Genomic DNA, 20,099 nt, shown 5'->3' with positions numbered 1-20,099 from the left:
AGAGTACCTTTATCAGAAATAAAAGCTCAGCTTAAAATCATTTTAGCAGGTCTTAACAAGCTATTTCAAGAGATCTTGATAAAGAGTGACAACAGGATTAAAACTAGCATGCTTTTCTTTTAGTAAATGGTTTTCTGCATGCGTTCACTTCAGCCGGCAGAACTATTTATTATAATAGAATACTCTAAATCGCCGGATAACCTGATACGTACTTTACCTACTGAGATCTTTGTGCCTGCGCCTAATCGCCTTGCCAGATTTGTCCTTAACTGTTCACGCGGTCTTGTTAAAGCTGTCAAAGTTGCCCTGTTATAAGCGGTAATGGTCTAATTTATATATAAGACAGTTCGCGAATTCCTACTTAAAGAGAATGGCTTGGCATCAATATCCTGAGCTCTGGCCACAAATGTTACTAGTATCAGCCATGAAATCCTGCAGATAGCTTGTTTCTGCTGTATATTAATGAATAATATATCTAAAGAATACGAACATTATTATAAAGCTAGTCACAAGACTAATGCCTCCTTAGACATATTCAGATCTGAAATACACCTGAAACTACCCTTTCTTGACTATGCGATTTCATATCTTTTTGACCACGCTGAACAAGCACAGAAGCATGATATCTCTTAGCTAGCTTTCTTAAAAAATCAAATCGACGCGAACGGTCTCTGGTTAGACTTACACAGACTCTAGTGGAATGTCCTTAAGCGTTACAAATCTAAGAAGGTCATGTCCGGCGTGACTTTAATCTACTTTATTACGGAACAACAATACTCAAATTTACTACTAGTATTACTTAGCGTATCGACACCTGTTAATACAATTTGTGGAACCTATGGGTCTGTCTTACAGGTGTCATTATATCATGGCTCTTAGGAGATCGTACAGATGCTGTTGGATAAGGGTGCTTACGTTAACGCTCAAGGAGGACGCTACGGTAATGCACTACAGGCGGCATCAAAACGTGGCCACGAGAAGGTAGTGCAGACACTATTGGACCGAGGTGCCGATGTTAACGCTCAAGGGGAGGATACTACGGTAATGCATTATATGCGGCATTAAAGCATGACCACAAGAAGGTGGTGCAGACACTACTAGACCGAGGTGCCGATGTTAACGCTCAAGGAGGATACTACGGTAATGCATTATATGCGGCATTAAAGCATGACCACAAGAAGGTGGTGCAGACACTACTAGACCGAGGTGCCGATGTTAACGCTCAAGGAGGATACTACGGTAATGCATTATATGCGGCATTAAAGCATGACCACAAGAAGGTGGTGCAGACACTACTAGACCGAGGTGCCGATGTTAACGCTCAAGGAGGATACTACAGTAATGTACTACAGATGGCATCAGAGCGTAGCTACGAGAAGGTAGTGCAGAAACTACTGGACCGAGGTGCCAATGTCAACGCTCAAGGAGGACACTACGGTAATGCACTACAGGCGGCATCAGAGCGTAGCTACGAGAAGGTAGTGCAGAAACTACTGGACCGAGGTGCCAATGTCAACGCTCAAGGAGGACACTACGGTAATGCACTACAGGCGGCATCAGAGCGTAGCTACGAGAAGGTAGTGCAGAAACTACTGGACCGAGGTGCCAATGTCAACGCTCAAGGAGGACACTACGGTAATGCACTACAGGCGGCATCAGAGCGTAGCTACGAGAAGGTAGTGCAGAAACTACTGGACCGAGGTGCCAATGTCAACGCTCAAGGAGGACACTACGGTAACGCACTACAGATGGCATCAGAGCGTGGCCACGAGAAGGTAGTGCAGACACTACTGGACCGAGGTGCCAATGTCAACGCTCAAGGAGGACACTACGGTAACGCACTACAGATGGCATCAGAGCGTGGCCACGAGAAGGTAGTGCAGACACTACTGGACCGAGGTGCCAATGTCAACGCTCAAGGAGGACACTACGGTAACGCACTACAGATGGCATCAGAGCGTGGCCACGAGAAGGTAGTGCAGACACTACTGGACCGAGGTGCCAATGTCAACGCTCAAGGAGGACACTACGGTAACGCACTACAGATGGCATCAGAGCGTGGCCACGAGAAGGTGGTGCAAGCACTACTGGACCGAGGTGCTAATGTCAACGCTCAAGGAGGATATTACGGTAATGCACTACAGGCGGCACATCAAAGCGTGGCCACGAGAAGGTGGTGCAGACACTACTGGACCGAGGTGCTAATGTCAATGCTCAAGGAGGATACTACAGTAATATACTACAGATGGCATCAAAGCGTGGCCACGAGAAGGTGGTGCAGACACTACTAGACCAAGGTGCTAATGTCAACGCTCAAGGAGGATACTATAGTAATGCATTATATACGGCATCAGAGCGTGGCCACGAGAAGGTGGTGCAGACACTACTAGACCAAGGTGCTAATGTCAACGCTCAAGGAGGATACTATAGTAATGCATTATATACGGCATCAGAGCGTGGCCACGAGAAGGTGGTGCAGACACTACTAGACCAAGGTGCTAATGTCAACGCTCAAGGAGGATACTATAGTAATGCATTATATACGGCATCAGAGCGTGGCCACGAGAAGGTGGTGCAGACACTACTGGACCGAGGTGCCAATGTCAACACTCAAGGAGGACACTACGGTAACGCACTACAGGCAGCATTAGAGTGTGGTCACAAGAAGGTAGTACAAATACTACATAACTACAAGCAGAGTATAGATCATTAAGCATGTTCAAAAATACACCATTATTTATTCATTTATCTTTGACAGCCATTACGCATTATAGCTCTTAGCACTAATCGCAATGAGAGCAGTCTTTAAAAGGAGTTCCACTTAGTAATTCTGTTAACGTAGATCCTGAAGTGTCTTATATAAATGTTGTATTACAGTAATACAACATATTAATTGTAACGTTAGCATTACAGCTTAATTGTCATTAGCTACTAGCACATATCTTATGCCTGACTGATTTGTCGTAACAGGCCTTAGCACGCCTCAAACTATTTAACTTTTGCTATTATTTCTACAATTCCATGCTAATCAGTAGTATTCATGGCATGATATCTCTGGAAACAAGGCCTATCTATACATAGAGCAACTCTATAGCATTTATAACCTGTCAGAACCTCCTAAGGCTTCAGAGTTGGTCTAGCATTACCAGATATTTTCTGCAGAACTCTCCCCTTCCTTCTACACCCCTGAACACCCCCCCTCTAACTTTGAGGCGATAGGCACACTGCCTCTTCTTCTCTAGGTGTTCCCAGAAATGCTCTGAAGGGTTACCTATAGCTGGAGTATATAGAATATAGCCTAACATCTCGTTAATAAGTAAGTCAATAAATTATTAATAGAGTATCTTCCTCTTCTGATGCATCTGAGTTGTCTTTTAGGTTAGATATGCATAGTTTTAGCAAATATTGATGATCTAATAAAGAGAAGCCTCTAGTATGAAACCCTATAGTAGTAGGATTAGTCATGATTAGAGTAATATATGCTTTTGTTGTACTGTTAATTGTTAAGAGTGTTCCCTTGCTAAGTAGAAGTAGAAATAATTGCAAGGGAATAATAATAGACATTCTAAAAGTTATATAAATAAATAATAGACGTTGCAAGGGCCAAAATTAAGGGATACCCTTATTAATAGGATGTTGTGCAGTCGTTAGTAATGCTTCAAGCAAGATTAGGGCTAATGTATTATTTTCTTGTATCTTTGACGTTTTTTTGGTCTGACGACCTAATGACCTGATTTTAAGGCTATAAAATGATCTATTAAAGTTTCAGAGTTGTCCAAGTTATAGTTATTAAATAAATAAAAAAAGGAAATAATGCGTTGGTAGAGATTAAGTAAACAGATTAGCGCTAAGGCTTATAGTGATAAATCAGCCGGGCATAAGATATAGTACTTATATAGGAGAGAAATATAGAAAATCTAAAGATTGTAAGGAAGAGCTAGACTATACTATACTAGTCTTGATAGGACATAACTATTGATTGAAGACGAGCTTTATAAATTATGTTACACATACGTGGAAAAATGATCGTTAAAGCTTTAGGTAGTTCTTAGAGGGACTGGCCTGACTATAAAGCAGTAAAGCGTAGGCGCCTCTTAGATTAAGCAAAATCTCAGCATAGCAAAATTCTTTCTAATAATAATATATTATTCTTATTGTGATACTAGTGTTTTTGTAAAGCCTTAACTAGAGAGTTTATTAGATAGGTATAGTGCGTAGAGCTAAACTTAAAACTGTAAGCGCTATTTATTATTAATACATCTTAATATCTCTAAGAAATTTTATGCATATTAAACAGGACTTCGGTTTTGCATATTACTATATAGAGGTATACCCCAAAAGTTGTTACAACACATTAATATTTAAAGATATAAGCTAGTATTTATAGACTAAGCTAAGCTACTTAATCCAAAATATGTAGCCGAGACTTACAAGTGCACTTAGATTAGCCTTAGCAATACAACCCCTATAGTATAAAGGACCTAATACTAAAAGAGGAACCTAATAAGCACTTAGGCTTTAGTAGCTCATACTAGCTTTCTTAGAGATGATACACCTACACTATTAGTAGACTGTCTAAGCTAAATTATACTAGTTATTCCTAATAAAGCCTTATACTAGTATAATGTAATAACTTTTAGGGCATGCCTCTGTAGATATTTTTATTCTGTATATATACTAGCTCTTCACTTACCCTCTTATAAGATAGTATGTCATTAATATTAATGCTCTTGTAACCTAACAGGGCACATCTGCAGAACTGTATTCTTAGTCTAGGTAGGACTAAAGTTACGGTTTAGAGAGAAGGCATTGCCCTTAAATTGCCCTTAAAGCACTATACAACAAGACTATATATAAAGCAGAATGAAATTAAGTTCAATATTACAGTTAAGGTAATAGAGAACAAGAAAAGAGTTTACTAACGTCTAAGTAAACACTATAGCATTATTAATTATCTTAATATATTTAGTGTTAGTATTTAGTTAGCTCTGATAGAACATAAGAATTTATAGGACTACCTTAAACAAAACCAGCCTTTAGCGTTAATCCTGCTAGGCTAGTTCCAGGACATAGCTTAAGCTCTTGTACACATATATAACAGGCGCGTTATTATTACTAACATTATTACTCGAAATTTCCTTATAGACGTTAATTAATCTGTTAAGATGTTAGATTTTTCAGAATTATTTATCTTGCTTCTCTTTACTAATATATAGACTGCTAATAATTCTAGCTACTTTATTTATACTAATATTAGCCAGCTAGGTACAGTAATATATAAAGCTATTACAAGACAGCCTTATAGCTTTGATCTATTCAAAGATCAGCCCCTTAGGCTTGCCACTGCTACCTAGCCTTACAGAACAGACCTCCTAACTACAGACAATATATAGCTTAGTTCTATTATTAAAAGATGTTGGACGAAAGGAGTATTACGTAATGTGCGCAAGTTATTAGTAGTCTTAGATTCTTTTACTATAGATTAAGTAGCTATACTGTCTTTTCTTTCATACAGGCCTTAATAGTCTGTTAGGTCTTAGTCACAATTATAATTATATCTTGTGTTTGCTTAATATTGAATCAGCCCCTAACTTGAACCCCTTGTAGCTTGGCTCCCAAAGTGCCACTTCCTCCAGCTCTACCAGGTCCATGACCACTATCGTCGCTTTGTGGTTTGGGTTTTCGATGATTTGGACAGTCGGTCTTTCGCCTAGTTAAACTTGCCTGGGAAGTGGGCGTTAGATTTGGGCACTGAGTCCTACTGGCAATTGCGTTAGGGCATCTCTTAGTGAAATCGTGATCAGGATCATGAGTGCTACAGACTCTAGATCCTCCCTTATAATCTGGCCAGCGTGCTAAAGTCTTGACTTGTTACCAGCACATTATATTTTACTTGTTCTTTAAAAAAGGGTAAGACAAAGACGTCAGTCTATTAGGCCTTTGAAAAAGGGGGCATAGGTTAAGATTAAGCACAAAGTGTAAATAGAGAAGAAAGGATTAAGAATAAGCAGAAAGTCTAAGCTAGGCACTACTAGTATTAGTATAATAAACATTCTAGGCAATTATTAAGAAGGACAGATTTGAAAACCTGAGCGCGTGTTTAATACCTCTTACTAAAAGAAAATGCAACAACTCTAGTATAGTAAAGGGCGGAAGTATCCCTGATATAGGGCTAGAAGCGCCTTATAAAGTTATAGCGCCACGTTTTAGCTTCTTATTATTATAAAGAGAGTGCTTATAAACCCCTAATTAGATTATTTTGTTCGCTTGCTCAGTATAGTGATATGCGAAATCGAAGTCCTGTCTAAATAGCGTATATAGTTTCTGGAATAAGTAGGATGGATCTACTATAATACACTTTTTAATATTTGGTTAAACTAAGCTTCATAGTAGCATCCAATCATCATTAAGAGATTATGCATCATAAATATATCGTGTTTTAATATAACTAGCAAAGTGTCATTTAAACTAAAGGGGGAAAGGGGATCCTTTATGTCCGGAACTGCCTCATTCCTGAGCTCAGCCCAGGAGACCCTTAAAATTTGCAGCTTGCCGTTAGACTCACCCCATCTAAATCTTGGTATATCACTCAAGTTCCCCTTATCCTAAAGTTAGGCAGCATACTTTTCTATGGCTAGACCTTGACGTTCTTAATATTAAATTGCTTGTCTAAGTTAAGATAAACTTTGTCCAGTTCTTTGCGCAACTTCTTAGAACATCTGATTCTTACTTATATAGATAATCTGCACGTTATGCAAATTAATGCTGTGAGAATTGTGCTATTGAAAGCAGTATATATTCTAAATGTGCTAACCTAGAGATAGTTAGGCATGCCGACTTATTTATAGATGGAGCTTATATACTCGAATCTTTCAGGAATTCTATTGTGATCTTGCTGCCTTGCCGCCTTATTACTAATATTGTAACAGAGAAGAAAATGGCAGGCACTGTCTGTTGTTAATAGGACGAGATAACTGTATTACGGGATATCTCCGTAATGGGGGTATGGTGCTGCTATAGAAGCAACAGAGGGTATCACCTGGTCACTAGAGCTCTGATATAGCTGTTATGATCGTGGTGAAGGAGTGGTTGAGGCTATCTAACAGCTATGGAGGGGTAGAAGGATAAGGCGCAGGGCGCCAAGGCGCGCGAAGCCCTGCCCTAATACCCCTTCGGGGCATTTAGCCAGGTTACTACGTAACAAACTGTTACAAGATTCGATATTTATCTTTCTTGCAATTTCGAGCTCTAGTACAAAAACTATCTATTAGTACGATTGTTATGTTGGCAAAATAGAAACGCAGTCACGTGGCTAGTATAGAATTACGGAGAATCTCTGACCTTGTTACTATAAAGTGCGGAAGCGGATACCTCTGCTACTATAGGAACAGCAAGCCTGTTCCTCTCACAAGAATATCATAACTAACAATTATGTAGCACAGCATTAATAGCTACTCTGTTATATAACCCAGATTAGCCGCTAGCATCGTCTGTAAAAGACTACACTTTGGCACAAGAGCAGCATAAGGTTTTGATTACTTTCCTCTAATCAAGCGCCTTATCTTGTATATGCCTACAAAATTATATAAGTAGTTCTCACGTAGCCTTACCGAACATATTACGAATAGCTACGTCTTCTCTCGCACAAGTCTGGGTTGGCTGCGGATTTTGCAAAGGATATCAGAGATGTTAGATTTGCAATAATAAGACCTCAGGACCCAGAATATAAGACTTATAATTCAGACAGTTCCTTCTAGCATCTTTAATTATCCTTACTAACAGTGATCTCGAGATCAGTATTATAGTTGGAGTAGACATCAAGTACAGTAAGAGTAAAGGGACAACTTTTTCTGTCTAGTAGGCAGGTTTGCAGGGCCTAGACGCTGATAAAGTTTAGGTTATCAAATTTACGTTGTTGATCGTCACCAGAATCTTGCCTGGCTAGCACTTGTCACAAAAAGGACCTTTTTTTCCTGAAATCCTCTGATCTTATGAAGCGATAAGACTTAATGAACATGAAGAGTTCTGAGGATTGCTTTAAGGTAAAGAAAGATAAAATCAAAAAGAAATAACTTACAGGTTATATAGATGATGAAATAGCAGTATTCATTTAGGGATAAGGAATAGACGCATTTTTCGCGCTATAAATAGAATTATTTATCGCAATTCTATATAAACTTGAGTTTGTACAACTCATCCTCGAAGTCCTTAAGCTAAGCTTCAGAGTTTTTCTAGTCTGGATGCTGCTTATCAAGTACTTGATTTCTTATCCTAATAATGTGCTTCATTATCTGGACCGCATTGTTATAGCGGTTAAGATCCTAATAGATTATAGCTAGTACATGCTGTAACGCCAGTCGATCTGGATAATCCTCTGCTAGTGTCTGCTCCTAGATCTTGATCACCTGCTTTAGCAGCGACACCGCCTCTTTAACTTGTCTATTCACTTTATATGCTTCTGCCAGTACATGCTGTAACGCCAGTCATGATGGATAATCCTCTGCCAGTGTCTGCTCCTTAATCTTGACTACCTACTCTAGTAGTAACACCGCCTCTTTGACCTGTCTATTTACTTGATATGCTCCTGCCAGCTCATGCTGTGATGCCAGTTGTAATGGATGATCCTCTGCCAATGTCTGCTTCTTAATCTTGACCACCTACTCTAGCAGCGACACCGCCTCCTTAACCTGTCCATTTGCTTTATATGCTCATGCCAGCTTATGCTGTAACGCTAGTCGTGATGGATAATCCTCTGCTAGTGTCTGCTCCTGGATCTTAACTACCTGCTTTAGCAGCGACACTGCCTCCTTAATCTGTCTATTTGCTTAATATGCTTGTGCCAGCTTATGCTGTGACGCCAGTCGTAATAAATAATCCTCCGCTAGTGTCTGCTCCCAGATCTTGACCACCTGCTCTAGCAGCGACACCGCCTCCTTGACCTGTCTATTCGCTTTATATACTCGTGCCAGTGCATGCTATAACACCAGTCGTGATGGATGATTCTCTGCCAGTGTCTGCTCCCGGATCTTGATTACCTGCTCTAGCAGCAACACAGCCTCCTTGACTTTCCTGTAATTATCAAGGTTCTATGCCGTAAGCTCGTAAGCTGCTAACTACCTCTTTTCCACCTTCCGTCGGTCTAAGCCTAGATAAGTGAGCAAGTTATTCATAAGTATAAAGAGTCTAGCGTCATCTTATATGTTATATAGCAGCCATCTATAATCTACCAAGATGCTTGTGATCTTTATTAACAGCTCAGAAGTAAACATCCTGCTAGTATCCTATAATGTTAATGTTTAGAGGTAAGGCTAAAGTTATCGTCTACGTTGCTGCCACAGTTTATAATCACTATAAGAGGCAGCCATTAAGCACCCTGTTACAAGCCAGGCTTTATGCTGCTCTGTTATATCTGCCTGATCTTTTGCCTAAGCATATATCAAGGGGTGTATTAACACACTTAAGCATCCGTTGTAAGTATCAGTCAACACTAGTGTGAGCGTCTTGCACAGATAAATAGCTTTAATCAGCCGGAAAGAGTCTTATGTATTAGCACCAGCTTAAATAAATAATGGCAGATAAGAGATATACTATAATGTCAAGCCAAAAGCATTATTATCGTCATTATTGTGAACTTGATTTAGATCTATCCCTTAAGTACCTTGCTATCCTGCTTCAAATATTAGCAGAGGTAATCAACTAGGCCCGCAACTAGCTAGTACTAGCAACAACTCTAAAGCGTCTCTAGCGGATTCTGTTATTAATGATAATAGTATCATCTTAGCTAAAGCACTAAGAACCTCTGCTAACGCTTCAAATATCGCGTACACGTCTCAATAGCGTGAATGTGCCTAAGCTAGTCGGAATGCGAGCAGCCGCTTCCGCTGTTGTGCAAACACCCGCAGATATTTGGATAATGTGCAGTAGCCCTGAGAGATGTATAACCCGGCTTAAATCAGGGCGAGCGGGTGCGAATTGAGAAGAGAGACGACCACATTGGCATCGCCCTCTACCGTTAAATGTTAAGCTTCTAGAACACTAGCAGTCCTGAGCAACAGTTCTCAAGCCTCATCGTCAGAGAGTCCGTCAAGAGCAAAGGCCTTCTCTATAGCGTGCCGATGACAGTCATCGTTCTGTAACGTTAACAACACCACGCCTCACAACCCGGCCGGGAAATAGCGCTGATAGTTAACCTTGGGATCGTTAGCGTTATCTAGCACTAGCAACCAAGGTTGCTGCACGTTCGCAAGTCCCTGTCGGGCTTCTTCTAACGTCTGTGCTAGAATCTGAAGTCTACTGGCAATCTCTAAGAAACCTGACTCGGCCAAAATCTCGCTGCTAACGTTAACCCAGAAGATGCCCCAGAATCTTAATATTGTTAGCTACTAGCAACCGAAATGTTGAAATGTGTACACTTATAGCCAACAGACGTAATAGGCAAGCTGCAAGCATATCTCGCTTTTACCCTGTCCTCTTATGCTAGTAATCACGAATCTCTGTTATCTAATCGTATTGACATCTTAATAGGTACGTTAGAGTAACTCTTTGATTGTGGTCAAGATGACATTACAGCTTATAAAAAGGTTATTAATAAAATGCTTTACAGTCCAGTAAATATTGCTAACAGGATTAATAGCACTAGCTGGCTTTTGAGGGATAAATTCACTAGCGTTAATGTGTAAGCTAATATTATAATTACTTATGTTAATAGACATAGCTTTATTAATAGCTTCAGAGTATTACCTTAATTCCTGCTCCTAGCAAATAAGCTTGCTAGCTAATTATTTAAAGCCGTTATCTTTAATTATAGCGAACTTGACTATATCACTATAGTTGTTATAGATAAATATAACAAGATAATCCGCAAATATAGCTAAGGCTTTTAACACTACCTTTCCTATTATCAGCAATAGTAGCTCTTTAAAAAAGCATATTACTTTAACATGACGCTAGTAATTATTACAGAGATTATATATTATTAACAGAAACAAGATTTAGAAGGATTTAAGAAGCTGATCTTCTGTTTGCAGTATTAAAAGCAGTAATTAATTTGTGGATTTTATAATCCCTAAGCATCTAACAAGGATCTTAGCCTAATTAGCCATCTAGCTGCTGGTGTGCAGTGTCCTTATAAATACAATTCCCTTAATATATATAAAGATTCCTTTTAAGTGTGATGCTAGACTATCTCTTAACGTTATAATAGCCTTCTTGCAGACTAGTCTGCCTAGGCTATAGGCTACAAAGATAAGGCTATGTAACAACGTATTATGCTTAGCTTAATTCGTAGTAAGGTTATTAATAAGGTTTATAACATAATCAATTAATTAATTTAATAATAAGACCCCTTTATGTATTAGGTAAGCATTATAGCCTTAAGTCAGAATTCGTACATATTTTAAATAATAAGGCAGCAGTAGCTAGGGCTATAATACTTGTTAATTCTTAGCCGTCTAAGTCCTCTCTCTATCCCTTATAAGTTTGTACACAAAGCAGATATTGACGACGGCATCATCATAAGGATGAAGTTCCCTGATTCCTTTAAGGAAGGTCGTAGCAGGAATGTCTGGCGGTAAAGGCCCTTGCCTGACCTCGTTGTTGTGCACATTTGTTGTAATTAAGGACGCGTTTCCCTCCTGCAGATACTTTTCATTCTTTCCACCCCGAAGAACAGCCTTGAGTTTCTTTATATAAAGGAGCGACTGTAGACGGGTGGTGGAGAGGGTTGGGAGATAAGGTCACTAATAAGGCAGGCGCAGACAAATCACTTATTATTAGGAAATGCAGAGAATATGTTAGACAGCACGTGATGTCAAACCCCTCTAGAACTTCTTGCTATAATATATGTAATAAGACGGTACGTTATATATCACGTAGGTAATTATGATATAGAGTAGTGTACTCGGCTGTTTCAGACTTGTCACTGATGTACCATTTAGTACAGTAAGGGTAGTGCGATTTGCGCTAAAGTAATAAGTATTAATTGAGTCTGCAAAACTTTACGCAGGCCATTTCACACCACCTAGGTTATTAGGTTAAGAGCACATTCAAATGACGGAAGCGGCTGTGTTCGTGAAATACAGTATTTACAGCTCTATAATTGCAGGGAGGTCATTGGTCAAGTATTAAGTTTTGAGTATTTCCATTATGAGGTAAGCGTGACTCGTAGTGGACCAACCCTGTCATCTTGACAAGGATTCTTCGCGCATGTTTAGGACACCAATTTCGCACATCACTGTAACATCGCACAGGGATATCTGTATCTAGCGCCGCACTAGGGATCCTTCGGCCAGGGATCGTAGTACAACGTACGGGACACCCACGGAGCTAAATCACTAGGGTGAGGCGTCACCCCTGCGCACCCACACGCCACCAACAGCTCACCCCGCCCTCACCCAGGTCGCGCGAGCTTAGGGCGGCGTCGCTCACCCACCAGAACGAGACAGGCCGAGGCGCCCGGGGCCGCGGGACTTTCTGCTCCCCCCCCCCCAAAAAAAACACAGAGACCCCGTCTTTGAATAAGAATATGATGTTTGATATCACCAACCACATATTAACTAGTCGTGATCTGATCCGATCTTCCATTTACCCTCTACCTACCCTCCCCCTCCCTCCTTCCCTGCGCCTTCTCCTCTCTTCTGCTGCTTTCCCGCCGCCACTATATGCAATATGCAATATGCGATATGCAGTATGATCTTCAGGATGAGATAGGACGAAAATAGGGATGGGGTGCTCCAGCTCTTCCTCTGGCTACCCGCTAAAGGAGAGAGGGAGGGCGACAGGTAGATATGGATATGGATTATATATGTATACATATATATATATATATATATAAAGAGAGAATGGGAGAAGAAGGAAAGGAGGCAGGAGATCATCAACATTCCTTCCGAAAGGAATGGAAAGTTTGGAAAATAACGTCATGCAATTGATTGGATGATACAAAGTGGTGAAGTAAGTGCGCATGTGGAAGGGGGAGGGGGGGCGGCGATCTGATTTTCCTTTGCGATGGGTGAGCGAGCGAGCGGTCAAAGTTGGGCGGACGGGCGAGAGGAGTTGAGAGGAGCTGGGGAAATGGAAAATGCAGGGATGCGTGTCTGGGACAAATTGGGTATCTGGCAAGGGTAAGGGCAAGCGTGTTGAAGGCTGATCAGTTCAGGGAATATAGTTGAGCTGTTGGGCTGCGACTTTTAGTTGGTCAGAAAGAAAGGGGCGCACGTTCTGATATGCATATTTGTACTCTCGGTGATAGAAGTCTTGTACACCACGCTGTGAAGCTGCAACGATGATGTTATTGTGATAAAGACGATCAGTCTGACTTGGTCATCAGCATCTCGCACCCAAGAGGTGAGATCCCGAATGAATCGCCAACCACTCACTCCACCTCATTTCTTCCCCTTCCCCTTCGCCTTAACACCCCCATCCCCAACCGCCGCGGCCCTCAGTTTACTCTCCCGCTCATCAACCTTGGCGCGCTCCCTCTCTTCCCTCTCCTCCTTCTCCGCCAGCTTCCTCGCATTCGCCGCCTCCCTCTGCTCCCTCACCAACCTCAACCTCTCCAGGTCCGCACGCGCTTCATCCGTCTTCCCTTCCGCGTGCAGCTTCTGGTAGCGTTCCTTCGCCTGTTGGGCTTGAAGGGCCTCACGCTCACGGCGGGAGAGGTTCGCTGTATCTCCTGCTTTCTTGGACCGGGCAGGAGTCGATGTGGATGAAGCCTCTGGCGCTTGTGCCTGCGGCACCTTGGAAGCCTGGGAGCGAGATTTGGCGGTATGATTTGGGTTGGCGGGCATATCGTCTTCATCTTCTTCGCCGGCATCATCCTCATCTTCGCTGTCGGATGATGGCATGTCACCTGGAGCCGCAGCTTTCTTGTTCTTTCGAGCTATAGCGGCAAGCTTCTTCTGTTTGGCGGCTTCGCGGCGTTGTTCGCGGGTCATTTCTTGTTGCGGGGTTGTGGCGAGTTTGGAAGAGGGGCCATCAGAGGCGTCTTCGTCAGAGGACTCTTCGTCTTCTTCTTCTTCGGAGCTCGTCTCTTCTTCTTTTGCTTCTTGTTGGTCGCGCCACATGCCGACGGGATTGCCATCTTTGTCGAGGGGCTGGAGGTCACGGGAGAATTTCTTGCCGCCTGTAGAAGTCTGTTAGTAACGAACAGCATAATAGATAGGCTCAGTCTTTGTAGGTGAAGGCCAGGAGTGTAAGTAGGGCATGGGAGAGATAGAGCTTACCACCACGAGTCGGCTTGCTGAACTTTCCACCACGCCCTCGAGGTGCCATGTTGTGGGTAGGGAAAAATATCCAGAATCGAGAACAGCAATTCCAAGCCAGAGATCAACCTGAATCGATGGGCGGTCTAGACTCGCCTCAACGTCGGCTCGGGTAGTGACGGAGACCAACAGCGGAAGCTGATGAAAACAGTGTCCAGGATTTCAAGAAGACGAGTGGAAGACTGTCACGGAAGCAAGCTGCCCAACCACCTCAGACGCTGTGCTTAGCGCCAGTCGTGGGAATCAACAAGTGAGGTTGGCGTGGGGAGGTCGAGTTACCCACTATTGTGGCAAATGCTCTTTGTATCAATCACTGCTTGCAAAACATGTGTCTGTCTCAAAGCAGCCATCTGCTAGACCTTGGGCAGATTCATTGCGGTAGATTAGAGATATATGTTACAGGTATCTTTGAACAAATATACATCGCGCCCAGTTCCTCTGAACCCGGCATCTTGCTCTGTTCCATCACCCTATTTACATGACCATAATGATAGCTAGAATATGAATCGAAAGAACTGATATCTCTGAAGGCCGTGAAGTCGTTTTCTTTTACCGCAAGTACCCTCAATTCTTATCCTTTGCCTTCACCTTCACCTTCGAAACTCCCTCCTTCTCTTTCTGCGCGAGCACCAACGAGTCCACGTAGGTCTTAAACTTGACAATCTCCCGCAGCAGATAGCTTGATTTCTTCTCCCAATTCGCCATCGCCTTGTTGTTGTTCGGATGCCGCGGGGAGAATGCAAGCAGCATGGCTGGACGCAGTTCGTTGTGCTTGGCCAATTCCTCTTCGACGTTCTTGACATATGTTTGAAGAGTTCGAAGTTGATCGACTTCCATCAGCTGTGAAGCCATCATACTCTGCTGTGGCGGACACCATTCATTGATAGTGACCTTGTCACCTGGTAGCTTGGGTCGTGTTGTTCCACCCACTGGGTCGAACGAGCTTCGAATAGATGATTGCATGCTTGGTCTTGAACCACTCACCGGTATGCTAGCGCAGGGTTCGCTGTTGATCAGAGCGCGATTGACGACGGCATCACTCCAGCCATACTCCATGTTGCTGATACCTCCCATCATGGGCTCTTTGGACAATCTGGCACTCCAGTAATTCGCAGTAGACACGAATTCTTTGACGATATCCGGTGTGCCAACTTGGAACAGATGTACAGCTCCGGTGGGTAGACTCAAAGCCCAGACATGTGGTCGAACTTTCGAGTAGCCAGGTTCGGGCAAAGCACTTGCGATACTCTGCCGCAAAAGAAATTTCGCCACTTCTTCTGCGCTATCCATCCAGTTCCCACCACCAACAATCCCTCCAGCTTTAGCCTTATCCTTCGCCTTCACTCGCAACGACTTGGCATTCACTGAGAAGGAGAAGAGACGCATCCATCCTTTTTCAACGACGGCAAAACAGTCGTTCCAATTGCGGCTTTTTGCGCGTTTTTCAACGCCGTCCAAATGGTGTTTGTGTTTAACGCTTCCCTCCTTGGCCCACGGTGCACCACGTAGCTCTAGGGATTCGTCGTCGAGTAGAGGTGCAGCCTTCATGCCTTCCTCGTGGTCATTGATATTCCCGATTGAGCCCTCACGGATGATGGCCTGGCTCAGAGCATTGGCGAATCCGACAGATTTCTGGAAGCCGCCATGTAGACCTTCCGAGTTGAATGAACCGACTGACATGGAAGTCCACGTCTTACCAAAAGATGCTTTGCTCCACGTGCTGGACATTGATGGACTCCAGGTCGAGGAGCCCTCGTCCAAGCTTGTCCGTGTGGACCCAACTGTCGAAACTCGATTCAAATGCGGTCGACCCCGAGGCTTAGACGCCCATCGTCCAGTACCCACTCGGTGTTCACCTCCTCGTCCCCTGGAATGGTCTGATGCGGCCTTACTCAAAGTGCTGGGAGTTCGGCGCAGCATGTTACCAGTAATGCTGAGCAAGTGGCTGGGTATATCAAGCGTCTCCGCTTTGGCACCGAACAAAGGCAATCGTTCCCGAGAAATTGACGTGTAGATTCTTTTCAGTACGCTTTCGATTTGTGACTCCCAAGCTCTGATCGATCCCACGAATGGTGTTGTCACAAGTGGACCAGGGTCGTTGGGAGCACTATCAGCGTCGCCCGAGCTTTCTCTCATCAGCTTCTCGGTAGAACGACCGGAGCCGATGACAGGAATGGCCTCATCAACCGACCTTCTGCCAGCCCGTGACTCAACTGGTAAGGTGGATGTTCTTGGTAAAGGTGAATGACCCGTACTTGCAGAAGGATCGGGCTTAGGCCAAGTGCCGGCTCTGAGTGTAGCAGCGCCATCTACTTTGCTGTCAGAAGCAGTGCGTCGGATCGTCGGCAATGTGTTGCGTATGAACTGAGTTCGCGTCATTTTCTGACCGATGTCTGCCACGTGCAAGTCGGTGTTCAGGAGCAGGATAGAATAACAGATGGTGTGGACGACATCTACTACTGTCAGTGACGGGGATACATCATATGAAGATCATCTCTTACCAGAAGACTTGAAAGCGTGGTTGCGGTTGCAATCACACCACCGCTTCGAGAAGGCATCCAACATGCGATCAACCTGTTGTGTCTCCCCCTTCAGTGCGATGCGGGCACACAACCCTCGGAGGGCAGAGAGTATATCAACATTCGTCCAATCGAAAAGGTTCATGTAAGCCATCCGTATACGCTCCCTGCCATCGTCTGCATCTCCCAGCCAAGCTGAGACTTCGCCAGGATCAAGTTTTTCGTCACGGTTTTCGAAGATCTTGAGAGCTTGCTCCTCATCGTCTTCAGAAAGTGGTGGAGCTTGTATGTTCTCTGGAGAGCCAGTGATATTGACGGTAGGAGAAGCATCAGCGGCAGCAGCATTCTCAAAGAAGGAGGCAAGAGGTGTACTGGGAGCGGACTTGTAAAGGCTAGGCTCGGAGTCAGATGGCAGAGGAGAATTGGTAACAGGACTAGCGCCGTGGTCCTTCGACGAGCTGCCTCGTCGTACGCTGCTTAGCGTCTCCGGTTGAAGTCTGAGAGTTGAGGGTCTTGTGGTCGTTGATGGCACCACAAAGTTGGCCCCTGTAAAATTCGGAGGGGTTTGTGAGGAGGGCGAATGCGGAGTCCCAATTTCAGACGATGGTGTCGTAACCGCTGACCCGTTGGCTGAGGTGAAAGGAAACCTAACGGGTAGCAATCCTTCAGAACCTTGGCTTTGGGATTTAATGAGCGGACTCGTACGAGATCTTCCATCGGACGATTCGCTCGGAGTACGTTGACTCGACCTAGTATGGGAGTCCTCCGTCCCACTACTGTCTGCAAGGAAAGTGCTGTCCTGGTGATCCTGTTGACGGAACTTCAAATCCTGGTTGACTGCAGACTCAGGACGCACAGATTGCGATGTTACCTGCTCAGATCGGTTCCAGTCAACTGGCGCCTTCTCCTCAGTATTGGGAGAAGCATTGTTGTGATGGGAAAAGCTCGTGCGGGCAGTATGGAAGCCCTGAGGTGACTCCTTTCTCGATTCGAACTTAGGAGACGGCAGAGGTTGACCGCCCAAGTAAGGGTTCATGACTTGACGTAGACTGCTGACTGGACTTGGCTCAGCGGCTTCGACCGTGGTCGTTTGTAATGAAAGGGGTAGAGGCGTGGGCATCTGGCCAGCGGCAGACTTCTTTCGGCGACGGAAAAAAGCAGATGATTTCTTGGTAACCATTTGTTGTCCTTTGGGCAGAGGGCTCGTCGTCGAATTTGCGTCCTTTGGTGACTGCTTGTGCGACTTGGACGATGAAGCACTGGCACGAAAGACCTCCTCGGTAGGTGAAACCGTCATGGGTTCCCGAAAGACACCATCTTCAGACCCAACAACCTGAAATGGGGTCGCACTTGCATTCTTCGAGCCGAAAACCCGCCTGAAGAACCCAGGTCTATCCTTCGGCTGCAATGGCAGTTCTGCGGATGATCCTATTGATGGCTTGTGGAACGCAAAGGTGGGACTTTGAGGAAGTGGGGCAAGGTAGGTTGGCATGGATGGTAGGTTCTCAACGTGACCATGTAGGTCCCGCAATTCGTCCCTGCCTTTGCTACTCGCAGCTCCCATTGTTCCGGCCCTGCCTTTTCGGGTGTATGGATTCTTGCACGGCTTTGCCATGTTCCTTCCGCCTGCCAGGGCTGGATCATAGACTGGATGCAGAGGAGCTGTTGTAATATGCTGCGTAGGCGACTGGCCCCGCGAAGGACCCGCATGAACAATGGGTGTAGGTGCTGCTTCCATTTCGTTTGCCAGATTGTGCGAGGCGCTACTCCCATTGGTGCCGTTGTCGAGAATCAGAACACTTCGCCTGTACGAACCAAAATCGAAACTCTGAGATCGACGATTGCCAGCCCGTCCTAACTTGCTCGAAGATAGGGGCTGGCCAAGATCGATACTGGACGATCCGCTGCTCTTCCCACTCTTCCTTCGGTAGTGTTTTCGTGAGGGTGCGAAGGCTTTCTGAGGATCGAAGACACGAGCTCGAGTGGCGGACTCCTCTTCCTCGCACAAGCTGGGGACTGGTTGTAGAGTGCGGGGAAAGTGAAAAGTCGAATTGCTACCGCTTCTCTGATTGCGCTGAAAGGACTGCAGAGCGTCGCCCTCGTCCATTCTGGACTCGTTGTCCGACGAAACATCAGAAGAAAACGTGTTGCCTCGTCGGCGTCTGATGACTGAGTTGTAGCGCAGGCTTGCGTTGGGCGGTTCTCGCGTGGAAATGGAACTCGGAGTCGGATTGGAAAACTGATCCAAAGCGATAAGCATGTTATCTACCACCGACGCACGGGTCACATGTTTTGGCGAGAAGGCCAAGTCGTGAGGGTCCTTCTCATCTCCACCATCGTTCCCCCTCACTCCCTCCACGGGTGTGACATCGTCCAGAAACGTCTCCCGCTTCGAAGTGCGAGTAGACACTTGGTAACCAGTTTGGGATCGCACGAGTCGCCTGTGTGGGTTTCGAGGTGTGTGGGGTGGTGAAGATGTGCTGAAAGCATCTTGACTCCGTACTGGATTCGCATGGGGAGCAGGCACAGGCGCAGGTCTTGTCGGAGGTGAAGGATATAGGTTGGTCATGATTAGATCGAAGTGATGGGGAAGCAGGTTGCTCTATGTCGGACAGACGAAAAAGATTCCCTCAGCTGTTGTACAGGCTGAAAGTACAATGCAGAGCGACTGGATGCAGGACATTACTTCGGTGTGACATGGCAGAGAGATGAAGACGGTGACTTGATTGAATCGGCAAGAGACAGTATCACTATGCAGGTTGACATAGTAGACTAAGGATCTCCTGGTCTCTGCTAAGGTAAGGTAGCCAAAATGATGGACAAGTCGAACCTATGTCGCTGTCGCTGCTTTCCTGAGCGTTGCATGCAAGAGGGAGCGAAGATGAAAGAACTTGTCTTGCACGTTGTTCCTGGTTCCTTGTTCCTTGTTCAGTGTTCAGGGGTTAAAAGTTGAAACTGCATTGGCTTGGTGGCTTCTCCGTCTTCCCGTGCCTGTCAGCTGTCCCTGAACTGCGGGGCCTGTAGCCTCAAACTCTATGTTATCGAGTGGCATCGTGTTGACAAAACTAATGGGACAGAGAGTGACAAGGTACCCATTTCCATGTCTCATCTTCAGTGCCATGAGCCTCGGCCATATCATGGTTATAGCTCTATCAATAGCATTCTTCCCCGACAGACAGACTCTAAGTAGTGCTAATTACGCTGAAAAGTGCCGTTCCTCAATTCAATCGCTTCCAAGCACGGAATCTTCCGTCTGCCGATTGAACAAATCGAGCTGACAGGATACATATGTACCTGATCTCTTTTGTTGGATACTCCTGCA

General features: G+C 44.5%; 3 protein-coding genes across 3 annotated transcripts; 1 reads left to right on the top strand and 2 right to left on the bottom strand.

Moving 5' to 3' along the window:
• Positions 1-891: 891 nt before the first annotated feature.
• Positions 892-2,713, top strand: EPUS_07681 (uncharacterized protein; the record flags this gene model as incomplete). Its single annotated transcript, XM_007787362.1, has 3 exons — positions 892-1,041; positions 1,083-2,097; positions 2,145-2,713. 3 exons carry the CDS (start codon positions 892-894, stop codon positions 2,711-2,713), a joined length of 1,734 nt encoding a protein of 577 aa, XP_007785552.1.
• Positions 2,714-13,379: 10,666 nt separating this feature from the next.
• On the bottom strand, positions 13,380-14,268 carry EPUS_07680 (uncharacterized protein; the record flags this gene model as incomplete). The annotated part of the gene is made up of 2 exons (XM_007787361.1): positions 13,380-14,119; positions 14,220-14,268. The coding sequence occupies 2 exons, from the start codon at positions 14,266-14,268 to the stop codon at positions 13,380-13,382; spliced, it is 789 nt and encodes a 262-aa protein (XP_007785551.1).
• Positions 14,269-14,822: 554 nt separating this feature from the next.
• EPUS_07679 (uncharacterized protein) lies at positions 14,823-19,346 on the bottom strand (the record flags this gene model as incomplete). The annotated part of the gene is made up of 2 exons (XM_007787360.1): positions 14,823-16,711; positions 16,760-19,346. The coding sequence occupies 2 exons, from the start codon at positions 19,344-19,346 to the stop codon at positions 14,823-14,825; spliced, it is 4,476 nt and encodes a 1,491-aa protein (XP_007785550.1).
• Positions 19,347-20,099: the final 753 nt, after the last annotated feature.

This window comes from Endocarpon pusillum (assembly GCF_000464535.1).
Source record: "Endocarpon pusillum Z07020 unplaced genomic scaffold C665653, whole genome shotgun sequence".
Taxonomy (NCBI): Eukaryota; Fungi; Ascomycota; class Eurotiomycetes; order Verrucariales; family Verrucariaceae; genus Endocarpon; species Endocarpon pusillum.
This window is presented reverse-complemented; position numbering and strand designations above follow the sequence as displayed.